This window comes from Meles meles, chromosome 7 (genome assembly GCF_922984935.1).
Source record: "Meles meles chromosome 7, mMelMel3.1 paternal haplotype, whole genome shotgun sequence".
Lineage (NCBI taxonomy): Eukaryota > Metazoa > Chordata > Mammalia > Carnivora > Mustelidae > Meles > Meles meles.
Genome location: NC_060072.1, coordinates 79,168,226 through 79,190,640, shown reverse-complemented (window position 1 = coordinate 79,190,640; position 22,415 = coordinate 79,168,226). Strand labels below are relative to the sequence as shown.

The window sequence follows — 22,415 nt, the reverse complement described above, 5'->3', positions numbered from 1 at the left end:
CAGTGGGTTAAAGCCTCTGCCTTCAGCTCAGGTCATGATCCCAGGGTCCTGGGATCAAGCCCCGCATCGGGCTTTCGCTCAGCAGGGAGCCTGTTTCCTCCTCTCTCTCTGCATGCCTCTCTACCTACTTGTGATCTCTGCCTGTCAAATAAATAAATAAAATCTTTATAAAAAATAAAATAAAATGAAGTGGATTCGAGATTGTCCCTGCAATATGTTAACTCTTGTCCACTTGCACTTTCCAACAAAGGACTTCGCACTCCCCTGCTACCCTGGGAAATGCACATAAACCACAGCCAACTTCCTCACCTCCTCTTGTGTCCAGAGTAACCATTACTAACTATGACTATTGGGTAATGAGAAATTAAAAGAGTGTTTTGCATTTTAGGGGGGAAAAAGCCTTGGGATTTATGCCAGAATGTGCATTGACTTGTGAGTGTATTGTGCGGTCAAATGTGATAGTGGAAAGGTGCTATTGCAGAGGAAAAACAGAACTCACTGCTGTGCTCGTGTAATGATATGTCCTAAGTCACATTTAGATAACACAGGGGGCTTCTGTCACACAAGAACAGGGATCCCTTAGTCACCTTCAAGAGGAAGTGGAGAGGGTGCGAGCTACAGTAAGGCTGGGTTTATAGGATACTGAGAGAGTCTACAGAGTCAGAGAACACTCTTCACATTTCTTCCTTTCTCTTTGAGTATGTCTTAATGAATCCCAGGGATGATGGTAGTGTAAGGAGCTCTGTGACAGGAATTCAAAAGCACTAAAATCTCCTCCCTGCAACTTCTTATACTGATCATAGGTTTAGAGAGTAAAGCCTTTTTTTTTCTTGGAGTTTCTTTTATTCTCATTTGTTTAAGTGTGAGAAAAAAAAAAGCCTGTGACCCAATCAAACTCTCAGGGACAGGTCTGGTAAGCTTGGCTGGTGGCAGACAGATGTTGGTGACAGGAAGCCAGTCTGCAAAAGCACCGTCAAGAAAGAACTGGATGTTCCAGAACCTTGAAATGGCAGATTCCACAAAAATCATATGCAAGAATATTGTTCTGATTACATGGGATTTTACACCATTAAGTCTTTCCTTGTTTTCAGCAATGAAGCTAAGTTGGTTTTGTCTTCTTTTGTTTGATAAAATGAACCCCAATGGGAAGATTTCAAATTCTAGTTTCAAATACTTTAAAATTTTACTCTACTCTCTAACTTAGTATTATCATCAATGCATCACAGTGATTTGGTTGGAGAATTCATTTAATTTGATAAAATAAACCATATGCCATCAGTGAAACAGATGTAAATTAAAAATTGTATGATCTGGTTTTTATATTTTGGGAAGTCAAACATTAAGGAGTAGTGAAGAAAAATAAGTAATATAATATATTTGGACCATTAGTATCTGGCCGCATTCTGGCTTTATGAGATTAAAGCCAGAGTTAAATACGATTTCTCTTTCCCTTTTAAATTTACTTATGAAGTGGGATAACCAGTTCTTACACTATCACCTCACAGCAATTTTGTTAAGATGACATGATAAAATTTATATGAAAGTCTTATAGGCACATACATTATAATGTAAAACATCTAAAAATTTTGAATGAAATAATTTTACAGCTAAAGAGCACATTTTAAAATTAAGCTTTAGGGGCGCCTGGGTGGCTCAGTGGGTTAAAGCCTCTGCCTTCAGCTCAGGTCATGATCCCAGGGTCCTGGGATCGAGCCCCACATCGGGCTCTCTGCTCCGCAGGGAGCCTGCTTCCTCCTCTCTCTCTGCCTGCCTCTCTGCCTAGTTGTGATTTCTCTCTGTCAAATAAATAAAATATTAAAAAATAAAATAAAATTAAGCTTTAAAACCATCTATTATATTTGTTGTTTTTGCTATTAAAATTATACAATGTTGAGTAGCTAAAACACACACATTTAAAATTACTATAATTTCCCCTGTTATTAGGCCAGCTGGGCAAAAATATAAGAGCAATATGTGCATTTGTGACTTTCTATGGAATAAATACTTTTTTCCAATGAAGAAAGAGGCCTACTTTTTAATTTTTCCACATTGATTACTTTATCTCATTAAATATATCTGAATTAGTGTTTGGTTATATTGTGCTCTGGCAATGAGCTTGGATGTTACATCTGGAGTCAGACTGCTTGGATCAAGTGTTGTTCTTCTACTTAGTAGCTGTATGACCTTGGGCTAGTAACTTAGCCTCACTTGGACTTAATTTTCTTATGTGTAAACTGGGGGTAATAATTATATCCATCTCTTAAAATGGTACCTGGTAAGTAATAAGTCTTTAATAAATATTATCTATCTTTATATGGTATAAAATACATAATATATGTTATGTAATATGCATTTTTATAATATATATCTTTGTAATATTTTATTATGTCCTCTATTATACATTGAATTATATAATTATGTATCTTCATTTTTTATTTTATATTCATAATACGTGTCTTTTCACAGTAGAAAGATTGGAGTTGCAAACGTATAACATTTTGTCAATATAAATTGAAATTACTTTTAAAATATGAACTAATTGCCATTTACTTATGCTCATAGAGACTTTTAGATATCACTATCTGTATTGCTATTGTAATCAGATGTAACTGGCATAACTGTTAGATGAATTTGGCATTACTGGTAAATATACCAGATGTATAAAACCTATAATATAGCACTGCGGTGGAGTGTCTAAAAGCCTACCATGGCTATTAAGTTCTGAAAAGACTCCTCCTTTCTCTCCTGGAATCAGAGTGAGGAGCAGCAAATTTGCTACTTATTTTTTAAGGGAGCCATGGATACAGACAGACTGCATAGAAAAGGAAAAGTTCCAGTTTATCCAAAGCTGACCAGTTTGATTATGAGATAAGGAGAGGCACGAGCAATTAATTGAAGAAGAGAAGAAGAAATATTTCAAGGAAACTTCTCTCCCTGTACTCCAGTGAGGAAAGAGAAAAATAATCTAAGTTTACATTAATGTATGATTTATTGTGTTTAGCATCTACCAGCTTATTATCCTCACAGTTGTAAGTTTTGAATTTATAAAATGCTTAAACTAGATCATTTTCGGGACCCATCTCAAAGCTTATGATAGGCGACTTATTCTGAATGAATTACATACTTTGTTGATATATTTGAAAATTACCTTGAATTTACATCCATTTACATTGAACTTACATTGAGAAATACAATTTCAAATCATTGGTGTACTTTATAACTTCACTAGTAATCGGAAAAGTTGTTATTTTTACTAAAGCTTTAAAAAATAGAAGTACTAATGAGTTCTAACTTTGAAATAATCAAGCTACTTTTTAAATTCTGTATTTGTTAAGAACAGATACACATTCCAGCTCACTATTTCAGCATTAGCATGCATGTAACAGTTATGGAGAACTGCCCCCAGCAGCTGTTTTAATGTATTGATCTCAATGGAAAGGAGAAGGCTCAATTTCTGCATAGGATTCACTATTAATAGCTATATCCCTGTAGGTTAGTGCCAAGTGGGGTTGGGATGCCCCGGGATGGCGCCCAGTCAGTCATTGTTCCAGCCAGTGCGGGCAGCAAGGGCCATTTTCCAGTCTCAGTCCTGTGAGGGCTGATGAGATGGAATCTTTAGTCTGTCTCTGTGGCAAACTTTCTTGGACCACGCAAGCGGAAAGTAGAGGCAATTATCCAAGTATCTGAGGTAAATGTGTTTTTCTGACCCAAATACTTGAAATACTACCTCAACTCCTTTTTGGTTTGACTATGAGGATCTGGACACATCTTTCTGCCTATATAAATGTATCTCTTTTCTGGATCTCTTCACAGAAGTCCATGAAATCTGGGGTGGGGTTGGGGGTGGTAAGGTATGTGTGTATTGGTATGCCTTTCTAACTTGGTACGTATACTACAGGAGGTGTTTTTTTTTTTGGCTGTTCTTCCTAATTTTATGAAGAAGCAACATGGGGGGGGTAGGGGGATAGGAGAAGAATTTTGGGCTTTTTAAACACAGTGGGAATATCTATGCCAGATACCATGGAAATCTAAATCTAAATTGCGATTTAACATTATAAGTTCCACAAATTTTAACACAATGGCAGACTTTTTTTCCTTTTGCTTTCACTAATACCCAAGTTCTCTGAGTTAGCCATACAAGTCAAACTCTAAATAATCCTGGAATTAGTAATTTAATCTCTTTTTAGTAACTGTCTATGGCTTTATCTTTTCCCACAATGTTTTAAAACTATAACTAATTTTCTGGTTCCATACAAATTTTAGGATTGTTTGTTCCAGCACTTTGAAAAACACCATGAATTGAGGTAAATTCGAGGGGGAGAAGAATCATGAGAGACTGTGGACTTTGAGAAAGAAACTGAGGGTTTTGGAGGGGAGGGAGGTGGGGCGATGGGGGATCCTGGTGCTGGGTATTAAGGAGGACACATAATTGCATGGAGCACTGGGTCTGGTGCATAAACAATGACTCTTGGAACACTGAAAAAATAAAATAAAATTTAAAAAATAAATAAATAAATAAATAAAACTGTAACACTATTAGCATATGCCAGACAGTAGAAAGGGAAAGAGAAACGAGCAGAAGCTGCAAGCAGTAAGTTTTACTACTTAGTTCCAGCAATTCTAGAATGGACTTGATAATCTTTCTGGTACTATATACCAAATTCACTACAGAAAGTTTAAGTGTATTAAAGTGTTAGCTATAGAAGTTTTAGAAATAAACTATCAACTTTATTTATTCATATTTTCTGGGAGAAGCCTAATACAATGAGAAAACTGGACAGAGTTTCCAAGATGATTATCACTAAGTACATGGGTAATACAGGGCAAGTCACTCTGACACCAACTTTACCAAACGAAGAGATAGGAATTATCTAGATAAATTTTGGGGATTAATTCTATATTTAAAATTGTATATTCAAATTTGAACATAAATGCAGAGATTTCGTATAGCTACTGTGAAGAAGTTAGGAGGACACAAGATGCAATTAATGCATGACTTGACAATAATAGGACCAATGAAACCTTTTTATCTTAAAATGTTTATCAATTCCATATTTTTTAAAGAAAGAGTACTAATTAACCTGGAACAACGATCTCTGAGTGGATGCATCAGAACCAGTTTTTTCTGGACAGCAGAGGGACGTATGCTCTGGATATGACCTCTGCTAATATACAACAAGTGGGAGTAATAAATACATTTCCTGTAGAAAAGACCACTAGCCAACCATCGATGATTTAAAATAAGCAATATTTTCAGACTAAAAAGTATATTGACAGCTTGCATCAGATTATTTATTTGACTGTGTTAAGTTATTCAACACAGGTTTTACTTTATTATTTTTTTTAAAGATTTTATTTATTTATTTGACAGAGATCACAAGTAGGCAGAGAGGCAGGCAGAGAGAGAGGAGGAAGCAGGCTCCCTGCAGAGCAGAGAGCCCGATGCGGGGCTCGATCCCAGGACCCTGAGATCATGACCTGAGCCGAAGGCAGCGGCTTAATCCACTGAGCCACCCAGGTGCCCCTTACTTTATTTTTTTTTAAGGATTTTATTTATTTATTTGTCAGAGAGAGAGAGCGAGAGCGAGCACAAGCAGACAGAGTGGCAGGCAGAGACAGAGAGAGAAGCAGGTTCCCTGCCGAGCAAGGAGCCCGACGTGAGACTCGATCCCAGGATCCTGGGATCATGACCTGAGCCGAAGGCAGTCGCTTAACCAAATGAGACAACCAGGTGTCCCAACATAGGTTTTAAAACTGGGTTAGTCATCAACCAAAATGATCTCTTTAAGAAATAGAGTCTGGTAGCCATGTTATGAGGCCAAGTAAGAAAAACTTCAGTGGATTACATCAAATAAAGATGGCATCTAACTGACATCCATTTCCATTCTGCACCTGTATTTTGACTTTAGGAATGAAGTGCAAAGCTTCACACATACACAAACACACACTACTCATCTAAATAAAAATCTACATAAAACAATATGAATATAAGCCTCTGATAGAAACAATTCAAACCTGATTTGTGATACAATGATTTATACAGCTTTCGTGTTACCTGTTCTAATTTCAGCTACTTTTTTTCCAAAACGTTTCCAAATTTCATGTAACATTTGTTAGGGTTTGAAAATCAGACCAAAAACAATTTCCAGATAGTGAAAATATTTTTTCTTTTTTTTAAATTTCATATTTATATAAAGAAATTTTGTTTAATATGACATATAAGATTTTTAAAAAAGGGGGGGAAGCATCTGAAAAGTGATTGCATTTTCTATTTTGGCCATTTTAGTAGAAAACATTCTGTTCAGCTGGGTGTTAGGAAGGTCTTCCCAACAGCTGGTAGCAATGCCAAGAATATTTATAATGCAGCAGAAATACCATGGAAAGTGGTAAAACACGGATGTCAAAGCCTAATTTCTTGCTTTTGTGACTAATTTTATGGTCCATTTTTTTTTAAAATGTTTATTTATTTATTTGATAGAAAGAGAGATCACAAGTAGGCAGAGAGGCAGGCAGAGAGAGAGGAGGAAGCAGGCTCCCTGCTGAGTAGAGAGCCTGATGCGGGGCTCGATCCCAGGACCCCGGGACCATGACCTGAGCCGAAGGCAGAGGCTTTAACCCACTGAGCCACCCAGGTGCCCCTATGGTCCATTTTTTAATGTTGTCCAAAAGTGCACTCAGGAAAGAGAATTTAGGTTTGGCAAGCTGCAGAAATATTCCCACAAGTGCTGCCGAATAAATCCTGGAAAACCTTTCCCTCTATAGGACACTCTTCTAGCTGAAGAGCTTAAGTTCTCCAGAAATGTCTTTGTTAAAGAACATTCATACAAGGCTCTTCATGTGTGCCAAATCTTACTTGATGAAACAGCATGAAATATGTTTTTATGGGACCTAAGACGTAAAACATTTATTATAACAGTAACAAAAAGAACATTTATATCAATTCTCTTAGTTCAGATTTTTTTTTTTAAGAAGCCTAAAAACAGGGCACCTGGGTGGCTCAGTGGGTTAAGCCTCTGCTTTCGGCTCAGGTCATGATCTCAGGGTCCTGGAATCGAGCCCTTCATGGGGCCCTCTGCTCAGCAGAGAGCCTGCTTCCCTTCCTCTCTCTCTGCCTACTTGTGATCTGTCTTTCTGTCAAATGAATAATAAAATCTTTTATTAAAAAAAAGAAGCCTAAAAACATTTGAAGTTTAATAACTGGTTCTTTTTTTGGAACTAGAAAAGTTTTAAATTATAAAGATTTTTTAGATACGAGGCAATTTACCATTGTTTGAGTTCTAAGTCCTTTTGGCCGTATTATACACACATCTATTTTAAAAGATTAATTCTGACATTACCTCCTTTACTAATAAACAATATTATTTTTAGTTGAGTTTATATATATGCTCTCTTGGTAGGAAAAAAAAAAACAATATTTCCCTAAAACCTTCTGTAAGCAACTTTAAATATCCTAATACCAAGAATGGCATTATAATCTCTTGTAAGGTTATCTTAATTTTTATATTAGTGCTCTAGTTGGGGAATGTTTCATTGTATTATGTTTTTGTTTTTTCTTACTGTTGCTACACAGTCAGATTGAGTCGTTCTGTGACAAACTGTAGAGGTTTTGAAGCTTAATTATTTTACTTTGTGGGACTCAAGCTTTAAGTTCAGCTGTGCTAAAATGATGATGAGGGGGAGGGAAAAACTCATGGACTTAGCTCTTTTCCCCAACTGGGCTGTTTCCCATTGCCATAACACTCATGGGCTTTATATCAGAGGTCCTTTCTGTGGCTTCTGGCAAAACATTAATATCAATTTTTTAATTGTCTGCTGATTGACTTCTATTTGGTTTATGTAGGACATTGGAGGAAAAGAGGATCTTACTATCTTATGAAACACATTTCTAAAGTAATTTATCTCCAAAATACATTTAATAAACAAAACAATATCACTTGCAAACTATTTTCCATGGATTCCCTAGAATAATAATTCCAAATAACAGAGACCACTTTATTGCAATCATCTTAGGGCCTTACTAAAAATAAAGATTGGCCAAACCAAACTAGGCTTGAACATTTGGTTATTTTGGAATGCTATATTAATTTGATGTCCTCCATAATCATACTAGGAAAATATATTTAGTATTTATTTAAAGGAAAGATAGAAATGCATAGGGAAAAAAGAGTAAAGATGGGTTCTGGGGAAAAAAGCAGGACACACACACTGCCCTCTGCTGCCTTCAGTAATTCAGCTCTGGTCCCAAAGCTACAAGCTCCACTTGGTTTTTTTCCAGGTCTGGCTATTAACTGAACCCACTGCCTTAGAAGCTAGTTTGTGGCCATCACTTGCTCAAACATTACCTCTGGCTGTGCCGTACTCCGCTTCTTCTTAAATTATACTATTCTCCAAAAAAAAAGAGTCTGTAGGTACTTTTTAAAAATATTTTTAGTGTATTATATGTTCAGTGATTTTTAAAAAAACTTTGTTTTGAGATAACTGTAGATTCACATGCAATTGTGGAAAATAATGCAGGGAGATCGTGTATCTCCTTGGCTTATCCCTCACCATAACATTTTGTATCACTAAAGTACAACAGCACAACCAGAAAATTTACTTGCTATAATCCATCAACCTTTTTCAGATTTCATTAGTTTTACATGCCTTCATTTGTGTCTGAATGTTTGTTTAGTCTGTGCAACTTTTAGTTTTATCCATCACAATCAGAGAATAATTTCATCATAAGGAGCCCCTGTGGTATCCTTTCACGGTCACATCTTCTTCCCTTCCTCTGCCCTCTCTAACCCATGACATAGAATTAATCTATTTCCCTTCTCTATAATTTTGTCATTTCAAGGCTGCTATGCAAATGGAATCATACAGTATCTAACCTTTCAGATTGGTTTTTTTTTTTTTCACTCAGCCTAATTTCCTAGAGATACATCTAAGCTGTATCAACAGATCACTTCTCCGTTATTGCACAGTTGTATTCCATGGTACTGATGTACCACAGTTGAACCATTCACCTATTGAAGGGCATGTGGTTTTTTTCCAGGTTTTGGTTATTATGGATACAGCTGCTATGAACATTTGGATACATATTTTTATGTGAACAGATATTCTTACATCTCTGAGATAAGTGCCCAGGGGTTTTATCATACTACTGGGTTGTATGATAAGCACAGGATTAAAAACTGCCACACATTTCCAGAGTGGCTGTCTCATTTTACATTTTCATCAGTAGTGTGAGTGACTCACTTTCTCCACATCACTATTTTTTTTTAATTTTAGTCATTCTGACAGGTATATAATGCTATATCACTGTGGTTTTAAATGTTACTTTTTTTTTTTTAAAGATTTTATTTATTTGACAGAGCTCACAAGTAGGCAGAGAGAAGCAGGCAGAGAGAGAGGAGGAAGCAGGTTCCCTGCTGAGCAGAGAGCCCGATGCAGGGCTCCATCCCAGGACCCTGGGATCATGACCTGAGCCGAAGGCAGAGGCTTTAACCCACTGAGCCACCCAGGTGCCCCCATCAAGCCAATCTTTAATCCAGATTTGCTAACCTCATCCCAGCGCTGCTAACTGAAAAACTTCCAAGAGGGCTTAGATTGTGTGTCTTTAATCGTAGTGGTAAATCTGATGCACAGCCGTGTATGGGAACCCTGCTCAGAGGCTACACAAGGACTTTTCATGAATCTTTGCTGAGGTTGGTGGTGAGGAAGCAGAGGATAGCAGATGACTCTGTGACTCTTATTTATTAAATTAATGAAGACATATTAACATTTACAAAAAGTTATAAAAATAAGAATTGACCACCTATGTTCTTATCACTTGGCTTAAGATATGAAATATTACTTATAAAGATGTAGCTTCTTGTGGGTCCCCTCCTTCCTCAATCCCATTCCCCTCCCCCCTTCTGTCTCCAACCCCAGAGGTAACCACTCTTCTATATTTTATGAATATCATTTTCACACATTACCTTTAACCATATAAAATATACACACATGCATATACAAACATATACCGAGACATATGTCTAACTTGTTATTTTACTAGAAGTCTGAAGTAAAAGCAACTACCAACTTGATCAGAAGGCAAATTATAATTCTCATCAGCCTTCAAATTCAGACCACAGTGTATCCTGAAGTCTGGTTTGGCTCAGTTTAGCTTAGGTTTACCCACATGTTTACTAGTTTCTTTGTTCACCATGCTTTCTGACATCTCAGAACTTAATTCTGGGATTATTTTCTCTCTTCCTGAATTTTACCCACTAGACATTCCTTTATACATAACAGTTTCTTGAGGGATAAACCCTGTTACCGTTTGTCCAAATATAACTTTATTTTTCCCCATTATGGATGATAATTTGCCTGGATATATACTTGCGGATGGACAGGTACATTTCCTTTAGCATACTGAAGACATTATTCCATGCCTGTAGTAGTATCTACGGCTACATAACAAATTAGGCCAAAACACAGTGGCTTAAAACAATAAAAATTATCTCACAGTTTGTGTGGAGTAAAAATTCTTGAGTGGCTTAGCTGGAGAGTTCTTGATTTTGGCCAAGGCTACAGTCACATGAAATCTGCTCTCTAGATGGTTTACTTGAATGACTGGGAAACTGACGCTGGTTATCAGTAGGTTGTCTTATCTCCTCATGTAGGCTTCTCTACAAAACTGCTGAAATGTCCTCATGACAGGACAGCTAGCTTCCTCCAGACTGAGAGTTCCAAGAAGCAAGAGAGCAGAAGTGATGTGACTTATAACAGTATTCAGCAATGTTACTTCTTGGCACATACAGCAACTCCCAGTGTAAAAAGGGATAATTCAAGGGTTGGTATACCAGAAAGTAAGATGAGTGAAGTCTGTGAAGTCTGTGAAGTCTGGCTCTCCCAGTTACTTTTTGACTTTTTTTTTTTTAACTTTGTGACTCTTTATTGCTAATGATGAGTAGTCTGTAGTCAATGTATTGCTGTGCCTTTGCAAAAAAAATATTTTTCCCTTTACTCTCTAAATAGCAAGACTTCAAACCAGCCCCTTCAGGATTCCAACAAATTTAGATAACCTTCTATTGGTTTTTAATGTTCTACAGTTTTATTCTCATTAATTGTTGTGTTTCATTGTGATTTTTAAAAATGAGAAGCCATATTTTCACTAATTTTCCAAAATTTATAGTCATTATCTTTTTGAAAACTTTCTCCTCTCCTATTTTATCTAATATTTATTCTGGTAATCTGATTTGACAAATACTGTTTTCTCATTAGATCCTTAATATAATACTCTCATTTTCATAATTTGTCTTTGTTTCTCTATGATGAAGTGTGTTTATTTCCTCATATATTATCTCCTAGATCCCGTATCCTTTTCTAATCTGTCTCTAATTGTTGTTTAAACTATTTATTGATTTTTTATTTTCAATGATTGTGTTTATCATTTATAGGTATTACTCTCGGTTTTTTTCTTCCAAACACTCATTTTTATAATATCTTATTTCCAATTCATTTTTACCACTTCCTCTTTTATTTACTTAAAGATTTGGGCAAGAATATTCTCATTCTTGGGGCGCCTGGGTGGCTCAGTGGGTTAAAGCCTCTGCCTTCGGCTCCGGTCATGATCCCAGGGTCCTGGGATCGAGCCCTGCATCGGGCTGTCTGCTCAGCAGGGAGCCTGCTTCCTCCTCTCTCTCTGCCTGCTTCTCTGCCTACTTGTGAGCTCTGTGACGTCAAATAAATAAATAAAATCTTCAAAAAAAAGAGAATATTCTCATTCTTATTCCAATGATTAGAATATATATAGTAACCTGAACTCAAACACTGCTGTTGTCTATCAATCTAACTCCTGGTTCTCTTTAATTTTGGCTTGTCATTTTGGCATAATTTCATATTTGACTTATCTAAATTTGTTGGAATCCTGAAGGGGCTGATTTGAAGTCTTGCTATTTAGAGAGGGTAGGTTTTTTTGCCTATGAGAAAGAACATATATTGATTTATGCAAAAATTGTGGTGATTTTAGTGAAAGAGTTTTAGAACAGTGAATGAGCATATGGACAGTAAAGTAAATAGTTTTGATTTCTTCCAATCAGTGCAACCTGAATCTTATGTATAGGGCTTCTAGGACAATACTGCTTGAATAAAAATTAATTTTGCAAAAATAATCTCTATACTGTACAAAAATTAGCAGAAATATATAAAAAATGAAGGGATAGAAATAACATTAAAGGCAGCTTTGGAAATCAAAAGTGAAAATTACATGGCCAATATGACTCCAGGATTTGAAATTGTTGACATTATTGTTTACATTATTGGTGGAATGGACAATATGTACCACTTCCATGGTCTAATCGTTGAGCACCTGTGGACTGAATCAGTGGGTAAAAAAATTGAAGTGCTATAGATTTTTAAACATAAACATTTATGGCTGCTACAAGTGCAATGACTTATAAATGATTATTGAATGATTTTTTGTAAACTGTTTTTAGTTGACAACATTTGCTATTCTGTTCCTTATTTCTCAATTCTATCACAAATTAAATAGATAAAAGGTGGGAGTTGAGTTTTTCTGGGTAAAAAGCTCCATGAAATCAGATCCAATATTACATTTTCCTTTGGGTATATTTTTCCTATATTTAATTTCAGTTTTATGTTTAGAAGCACCCAGATTTAACTAATTCCCTGCTGCTATTCTAAGCTCAATTTAAAATGATGATGAAAGATATAAGCCTAAAATACATTTTTTCTCTCATACAAATAGCTTTTATCAAACTTTACATACATACTCACACTCACCAATCCATGATTATTAATACACACACACACAAATGGGTAGCAGCAATAATTTTCATTATGTATTCATTTCCTTCAAGATAACATAGGCTAAAAAGAAGTCACATTACATTGTCTAAGTTATGTCTGAATATTTCTACTTTCATTTCATAGGGCATAATAGTTTATGCACTAAATTAGTTTTATTGCCCAAAAAGTTTCTCAGTGATCATCAGGAAATTACTTTCCTCTCTAATCTGTTCATTGCCCCACTCATAGCTCTAATTTCAGAATCTGCAATTTAGGTCACTGACATCTGAATATAAACTAGAATTATTTCATTTCAAATCTGGGAAGTTCTTATAGATATCTAATGTTTAATATGTAACATATTAAATATGTTTTAAGTCAGATATATTCTTGAAAGGTTGAGTGAAAATTGAATTTTTCACAAACAATCCATAATCTAAATGAGTTATTAGACCTCACTGTATAGAACTTATTAGGGTTTTTTTTTTATTATTACTAGCATGAAATGAATAATAATCCTCTAGCTTCTCTCTCTAGAGAGTCTTGATCTAGATGAGGGAAAGAAAAAAAAAAGGTTAAATTTCTTGGCCTTTGGGCCAGTTGCTGGCTTTGTGAATCTCATGAAAATTATAAAACCTCTTCTCAGGGCAATGTCCCATGCACACAAAATTTTGTATACAATTTTAGGAAGTCCATGAATTCCCAGACTGTCCAAGGAACAGATTATGATTTCCTGGACTAGATGAAAAAACATAATTACGTGGATAAATGGACCAATAATAATATTACTTGAGGTATGCTATATTTTCTTATGTATTATTCAAAATTACTATAATAAATACAGAAAGTTATTTAAAATTATATCCTATTACTTAAGTATATAAAGCATATTTGAAGGTCTGATTTATATACATTTTTTGACATAAGCTATGCACATATGTATTTGACTATTTTAATTGCAAATTTCTCTTGACATAAAAGAAATACCTTTTAGATTAGTAGAAATAAAGTTTGGAGAATGATTACAACTTGTAGGCTTTTAGCAGGGCTTAGTAACACTTTTCATCTACCTGTATAGTTTTTTTTTAATATCCTGCTATAGTGTAAGAACTTAAAATGTTATACTATATTTCTACTGAGTACGCTTGCCAGGTGACATTGCTTTAAAATATTTTTCCTGGAAGTAAAAAGCTTAAAGAAAACACTTAGTATTTCCATACAATTCCTCCAATAGTTTCTTTTATTGGGTTTACTTCTGTAAAAAAAAATATGCATTATGATGACTGGTAATTACCTATGTATGTGTGGGTAATTCCATTGATGTTCTTTGACTGTATTTGTCCAACTTCCTCTTCCTTCCGAATACTGGGAATTTACCACATTGTAATTACATGGAAACACTGCTGTACAAGCATTGTAACATAACCCCTATTGCCTGTTTCTGTTTTGTTTTGTTTTTAGAGAGGGAAAGAGAGAGGGAGAGGTCAGGGGGTGGGGTGGGGGGAGGGAGAGAAAGAATCTTAAGCAGACTCCACACCCAGAGCAGAGTCCAACAAGAGGGATTCTATTTCACAACCCCAAGGTCATGACCCCAGCTGAAATCAAGGGTTGGGCACTTAACGGACTGAGCCACCCAGGCACCCTAAACATAGTCCCTATTGTAACATTAATGTGAATTTTTAAAATATGCAAACAACTTTAATTTAGTATATACATAGGCTATTTCAGAAAATGGCTTAACAGCTGGTAGTCTAATTAGCCAAAAACAGTGAACTAATCCCTCTCTCTGATGACTCTTGAATATAACAATGTCCCAGATCATAAAATACTTTTAATGAAAATATAGAACTTAAATTAACTTTCTTCAGTTTAGCATAAGGGATGTATGGAATGAATACACTTGGATAAAGAAACTTCAGCTGGACCTTTATTACCCTGTTGGAGAATATGTTCAGTTAGAATAAAGGGATTTTTAGCATTTCCCCAGATGGATGCTTGAAGACTCCATATAACCACTGATCTAGAGAGAACTGCAGGAGATATATGAGGTTGCATGAAACTATATTGATCCAGAGGGGTATGAAGATGAACCACAGATATCATCTCATTTACTAATTATTTAACTGTGCAAAAACTGGCTGAAAAACTGTACAATAAATAAAAGCCAATAAATATTTCTAGTAGATGAAATGTGAAAAAACAAAAATTTTTACATTAAAAAAAGAACAAAATAAAAATTCTAACAGGACACAAAGTGATAAAGAGAGCTCTGAAACTATGGAATAGAATTCTTCAGCTCGCTTAGGGATTCATAACAAATGCCTATGTGAATTTCATAATCTAGCAGAGAAAGTAACTCATATGCACAGATTGCTATAAAACACATTAAAGAAAGTATTAACTGTTAACAACGTTTCGAAGACAGGGACACCTATTTGGGACCTCAGGAAAGCACTCATGAATTTGGTAATACTTGAGCCTAGCCTTGAAGGATGGCTAAAGATGTGGGCAACAAACAATGATGTCAGGACATGGAAGTAATGCTGTGATTCAAGGAACAGAGGTCGAAACCTCAGGATGTCTTTGTGGACCGGCTGGACAGTGGAGTTGGTTACATGGAATGGTAAAAGATTAAAGCTAGACAGGATGAAGTCCATACATGGAGCTTTCCGCTACTTAGCTAAAAGGAGTGCTCTTTACTCTGCAGGCAGTGAGTGAAGAGCCAATGAATGATGTTTGGAGCTGGCCACACAGCTACAGAGCTCAGGTCCAATAAGGGAGTATTGCAGCTTGACCTCAATTATATGTAAGTACAAAAGCCCGAACCTAAAAACCAGCAACAAATAGAAACATGATACATGTATACATTTTTTATTCTAAAATGATAGCGATAAATATGTAACACTTCAAGTTACAGTAAACAGCATCAGTATGTTTTTTCCATGCCCAAAAAAAAAAAAAGTACAAAAAGAAACAACACTATCCTCAGCACATGAAAAGTATTAGCAGACACTGAGAACTTCTGGTAAATACTAAGTTTAAAAGCACAAACATTTAGTAGGAGGTATGTGGTATAAGTTTCTAGAAGATATGTACTTAGTAAAACAAACAAAATCAGTGTTGTTTACTACTTGTCTGGCATAAAATCATTCTTGGGCAGGGAGGAGGAGCTGTTCTCAAGGACCAAGACACTAAATATATAAGAATTCATACCAGAGTTACCAGAAGATTATACAATAGTTAGGCAAGTCAAATACCTTTGGTTTCATAATTTTAAAATGTTGAAACTCTTACCTCGAACAACAAGGTCAGCTGAAGCTGAAGAATTGTCCACAATTGTCTGAGCGGTACACGTGTATCTACCAGCATGCTTCAGCTGGGCGTTTCGAATAAGCAGTTCCCCGTTGGAATCCAGCTGTTAGCAAAAATAGCAGTCATTCACATCACTACACCCTTCACCAATTATATGGCATTTAGGATACAAGAGGTACGTTTTTTCCCCTAACAATATGAGCGCCATTAAAAGGCATTTCCTTTAGACATGTTAATTCTGTCCTGACTTAGGTTACTTCAAGTTTGTCTTCAGTATCTCAAGCAAAAAGTAAAGTGAGTGACTTAATTAAGAACCCTTTCAGCCCACATATCTTTAATGTTCTATTATTTCTATTGTCAGAGGGTCATACAGAGATATACTAAGGGATAAAACTATCTCATCGATAGCTCTTAAAGATAAATGGCAAGGTCTAAAACTCTTCATGCTAAATGTCAATGAGGATAAATAAATGGTGTATGGCTAGGAAGAATTTGGTTTTGCAAAGCCAATCTAATTGATTAATTTCAAGACATACTACAGTTAATTAAACAAAGATACTAAAAGTGTGAGAAACTGTCAAAATGGACAATTCTAACATTTTCTGTTTTGGTCAAAATGTAAGCTCCATGTAAGCAAGAATTTTTGTTTTGTTCCCTGCTCTATTCCCAGTGTTTGTTCAACACATATATTTTTGAAGAAGGCTTGAAGGACTCTTGTTTGTGAGAGATAAGGTACTATCTCAATGCAATTTCTAAAAATAACTAATATTTATTGAATGCCTACTCTGAACCAGGCTCTGAGCTATGCAAGTGTGTGTGAGTGTGTGTGTGTGTTTGTGTGTGTGTATAATCTCATTCTCTTCTGACAACAGTTCTGTAAGATAGGTCCTATTCTGTCCATTTTATTAAAGATAAAAGTGAGACTTAGAATAGCCAAATAATTGAACTAAGCTCATTGAGCTCATTTGTGAGAGCATCCAAAGTCCATGCTCATTACCTCCAAACTATTCATCTGGAGAAAAATTTGGAAATTTTATTTATTTATTTATTTAAGAACCTGAGAATGAGTGGCAGGGGAGAAGGAGAGGGAGAGAGAATATCCAGCAGACTCCCCACTGATCATGGAGCCTGATGCAAAGCTCAATCCAGTGACCCTCAAGATCACAACCTGAGCCAAAACCAAGAGTCAGATGCTTAACACAACTACTCAGGCATCCCTGGAAAACTTGATTTTTAAGTAGACATTTGGTTCTCTTGACAACTAAATATACTGATTTACTATTCTAATCACATATATCCAGCTAAATTAAAAGATGATAAATTAATGGTTGGGTTAATATTTTATGTAATAGATGAAGATATTGTTTATGTACTATAATAGACTTATACATTTTTAAATTTTGATTTTTTTAACAACTGCATGTGGAATGAATGCTCTGCTTTACCATAGGTCTTTCCAGTGACCCCTTCATATATTAAATTTCCTGCTGGCTTTGCAAAGTGTTCAGGTTTGTCATATTTTTTTAATTAATGAGGTTAAGAATATAGGCATACCTTGAAGATACTGTGGGTTCAGTTACTGATCACCACAATAGAGCAAGTCAAATCAATTTGTTTTAATTTCCCAGTGCATATAAAAGTTAAGTTTGCATCATTATTATAGTCTGCAATGACATTACACTATATTAAAGTGTTCAATGGCATTATGCCTAAAAAAGCAATGTACAGGGCCTCCTGGGTAGTGCAGTCAGCTGAGCATCTGACTCTTGATTTTGGCTGAGGTCATGATCTCAGGGTCATGAGACTGAGTCCCGTATGGGCCTCCCCCTCAGCTTGGAGTCTGCTTTGGATTCTCTCTCCCTCTGCCTCTCTCACTCATGTGCTCACTCTCTCTCTTTCAAATACAAAAATAAAGCTTTTTTCTAAAAAAAGCAATGTACATACCTCAATTTAAAAATACTTTATTGCTAAAATATGTTAACCACCATATGAGCTTTCAGCAAGTCATAATCGTTTGCTGGTGGAGGGCCTTGTCTTGATGTTGATGCTATTGGCTGAGGAGTATGGTGGTTGTTGAAGGTTGAGGTATCTGTGGCAATTTCTTAAAATAAGACAACAATGAAGCTTGCCCCATTTATTGACTCTTCTTTTCATGAAAGACTTCTCTGTAGCATGTGAGGCTGTCTGACAGCATTTTACCCACAACTGAACTTTCAAAACTGGAGTCAATCCTCACAAACCCTGCTGCTGCTTTATCTACTGAGTGGATGTAATATTCTAAATCTTTTGTTGTCACTTCAACAGTCTTCACAGCATCTTCGCCAGGAGTAGATTCCATCTCTAGAAACTACTTTCTTTGCTCATCCATAGGAAGCAACTCTTCATGTGTTCACGTTTCATCATGAGATAGCAGCAATCCAAACACATCTTCAGACTCCACTTTCAATTCTAGTTCTCTCATTATTTTCACTACATTTGCAGTTACTTCCTCTGCTGAAATCTAAACCCCTCACAGTCATCCATGAAGGTTGGAATCAAATTCTTTTAAATTCCTGTTCATGTTGATATTTTGGACTCTTCTCATAAATCACAAATGTTCTTAATGGCATCTAAAACTGGGAATACTTCCCAGAAATTTTTCAATGTTCTTTGCCCAGATCCATTGGAGGAATCACTATCTATGGCAGCTATAGCCTTATGAAATATAATTCCTAAATAATAGGACTTGAGGTGAAAACACTAATTTGAAAAGACATATTTATCCCCTTGTTTATCACAGCTTTCTTTACCATAGCCACAATATGACAGCAATGCAAGTGTCCATCAACAGATGGATGGATAAGGAACATGTGATACACATATATATACACACACAATGAAAAATTAGTCATAAAAATGAAGGAAATATTGCTATTTACTACAGCTTGGATGTATTATTTGAGGTGAAATAAGTCACATGGAGAAAGACAAACACCATATAAATTACTGATACATAAAATCTAAAAAACAAAATGAATGAAAAAATTAAAGAAACAGACTCTTAAATACAGAGACCAATCTGGTGATTGTCAAAGGGGAAGTTGAAGGGAGAATGGGAAAAATAGAAAAGGGATTTAGAGATACAAATTCCCAGTTACAAAATAAATAAGTCATGGAGATGAAAACTGCAGCATAGAGAATATAGACAATAATATTGTAATAATGTATGGTGACAGATGGTGACTACATTCACTGTGGTGAACATTGAATAATGTATAGAATGTGTTGAGTTACTATGTTGTACACCTGAAACTAATATAACATTGTATGTCAGTTGTATTCCAATAATAAATTTAAAACAATAATAAGGCTTGAAAGTTGAAATTCCTCTTTGATCCATGGGCTAGAGAATGGATGTTTTGTTAGCAGGCATGTAAACAACATTACTCTTGTTGTACATCTCCATCAGAGCCATTTAGTGACCAGGTGCATTGTCAATGGACTGCAGTATTTTGAAAGAAATCATTTTTTTCTGAGCAATAGGTCTCAACAGTGAGCTTAAAATATTCAACAACATTGAATACTTTAAAACGTCTTCTACAGACATACTGTCATCCAGGCTTTGCTGCTCCATTTATAGAGCACCGGCAGAGTAGATTTTGCATAACTCTTAACAGCCCTGGGATTTTCAGAATGGTAAATGAGCATTGGCTTCAACTTAAATACACCAGCTGCATTAACCCCGAACAAGAAAGTCAGGCAGTCCTTTGAAGTTGTGGAGACTTCTCTCTGTGTGTGTGCGTGTGTGTGTGTGTGTGTGTGTGTGTGTGTGTAGACTTAAATAGCTTTGAAAGTCCTAGATGATATCTTCTAATAAAAGATTGGTTTGTCTATTTTGAAAAATCCGTTGTTTCGTGTGGCCACCTTCATTAATGATCTCAGCTAGATCTTCTGGGTAACTTGCTACAGCTTCTCCAATCAACACTGGCTACTTCACCTTGCGTTGTTATGCTATGGAGACAGCTTCTTTCCTTAGACCTCATGGATCAACCTCTGCAAGCCTCACGCTTTTCTTCTGCAGCCTACTCACCTCTCTAAGGCTTCATGGAATTGAATAGAGTCAGGGCCTTGCTCTGGATTAGGCTCTGGCTGAAGGGGATGTTTTGGCTGGTTTGATCTTCTATCCAGACCACGAAAACTTTCTCCATACCAGCAATAAGGCTGTTTTGCTTTCCTATGATTCTTATGTTCACTGGAGTGGCATTTTTAATTTCCTTCAAGAACTTTTCCTTTGTATTCATAACTTGGCTAACTGTTTGGTGTAAGAGTCTGAGCTTCAGGCCTATCTTGGCTTTCAACATGCTTTCCTCTCTAAGCATAATTATTTCTAGCATTTGATTTAAAGTGAGAGACGTGAACTCTTTCTTATACTGGAACACTCTGAGGCCATCATAAGGTTATTGGCCTGATTTCGATATTGTTGTATTTCAGGAATAGGGAGGGCCAAGGAGAGGAAGGAAGTCAGCAGAGCCAGTCAGTGGAGCAGTGAGAACCCACACAGCATTTATTAAGTTTGCTGTTTCATATGGGTACAGTTCTTGCACCCTAGAGCAATCGCCATAGTAACACCAAAGATCACAGATCTAACAAATATAATAATAATGAAAATTTAAAATATTATGGGAATTACCAAAATATGATCCAGAGACACCAAGCGAGCAAATGCTATTAGAAAAATGGTGCTAACAGACTTGCTTAACAATGGGTTGCTAGAAACCTTCAGTTTGTAAAAACACATTATCTGCAAAGAGCCATAAAGTGAAATGCAGTAAAACAAGGTATGCCTGTAATTGCTAGTTATAATCTGAGCAGACTGATCCAGTTTGTTGTAATAGAATGCTATCATCTCCATATAAAGAACTGGTCCATGGCCACACACATTGTTCCTTGATGTTAGCCAGTCTAAGTAAAAATGTAGCTAGAGGTTATACAATTTAATATCAGTTGGGGGTCTTCCTGTACCTTGAGATCTAGATTGGCTAAAAAATCTGGTTTCCAAGATTTCTGCAGATTCTTTGGGTAGGAGAGTACCTTCCTTCTGTCCTAATGGTCAGTTATTTCTTTGTCACACAAGGAGTACCAGACAAGAAAGTCAGCTCTTTCCCTATTTTGTCATAAACCTAATAAGACGAAGTCCTCCCTAGTAAGGTTTACTGAATGGAAGATGATGGAATTGGCTCTATCCCACTAGGCAGGGCAAATTACCATTGAAAATTACCACTCACTAAATATTTCTATTCTTAAATTCCTGTTGGACATATTTATACTAGGGATTTCTCAGTGACTTTTACCTTTCCCAGGGCCCTTCCTGGTACCAGCTCCCATCTCCCACTTCTCTCTGCTCTGCTCTTCTTGCTCTTAGAAAGAATTCTTATGTCCTCATGTTAAGCTGTTTAATTCTATGATCAGGTAATACCTATTCTTCAAAACCTGACTTTCTGTTCTTAGATACATATATATTTTTTCCATTTCTTTATCTCCTACTCCTCAATTCATTTTAATCTGGTCCCAGACCCCTCTTCAACTTATTTGACTTCTGATAAGATTTGACCTTTTCCCACTAATCCAACTTTCTAATCATCTATGACAACATACTTCCCAGAAACTTTGAGGACATTCTCAACCTTTTTCTTCTTCAACCTCCTCATAACTCCATCATAAATTCTTGAATTTATCTATTCCTTCCATCACTCCTGTCTCTTTCCTTTTCTAAGCTACCAACATCCCTCACTGAACTACTATTCTCTATTTGGTCACAACCTCCACCCCTGTTCTACTCTATTCTTTTCTGTACTTAGCATCCAGGGTGATCTTTTAAAAACACCAATATGACCAAATCACCCCACTTTGTAAAAATAAAACTTACTGAAAGCTTTAAAATTTTTCCTCTTTCTGGAACATGGCCAATCTGGCTCCATTTTCTAGATTCTGTTCAATATTCCAACTCAGCTAGTGCCATATCATTTACTCGGCTCTTCAGGAGAACATTCCCTTTATAGGACCTCAAATGTATCTGTTCTCTCCCATGTCTGGTTAACAATGGTATTCCCCCCCCCGCCGGAATGGGATCCCCTCGTATTCTCACACTCTTAGCACATTCACCTCAGTAAACACTCTTCACTCATCCATACCAACTCATCTCCTCAAGCAAAACTTTCCATTTTCTCTTGTTATATTTTGTCACTGCATCTTTTACCTTATGTCCTATAATATATCTCAGCTGCAATAAAATATTTGTACACTTATAGGATTAAAGTTGGTCTTCCTAGAGGACTCCAAGTTTTATTTTA

The 22,415-nt window shown here is 36.0% G+C and overlaps 1 protein-coding gene across 3 annotated transcripts in view; it reads right to left on the bottom strand.

Moving 5' to 3' along the window:
• Positions 1-22,415, bottom strand: part of CNTN1 (contactin 1) — a 364,883-nt gene that overhangs the window by 100,317 nt on the left and 242,151 nt on the right. For all 3 annotated transcript variants that reach the window (XM_046011119.1, XM_046011118.1, XM_046011117.1), the window contains one exon: positions 16,069-16,189. In XM_046011119.1, coding sequence (XP_045867075.1) covers positions 16,069-16,189 — 121 coding nt within the window. The remainder of the gene's footprint in view (positions 1-16,068; positions 16,190-22,415) is intronic.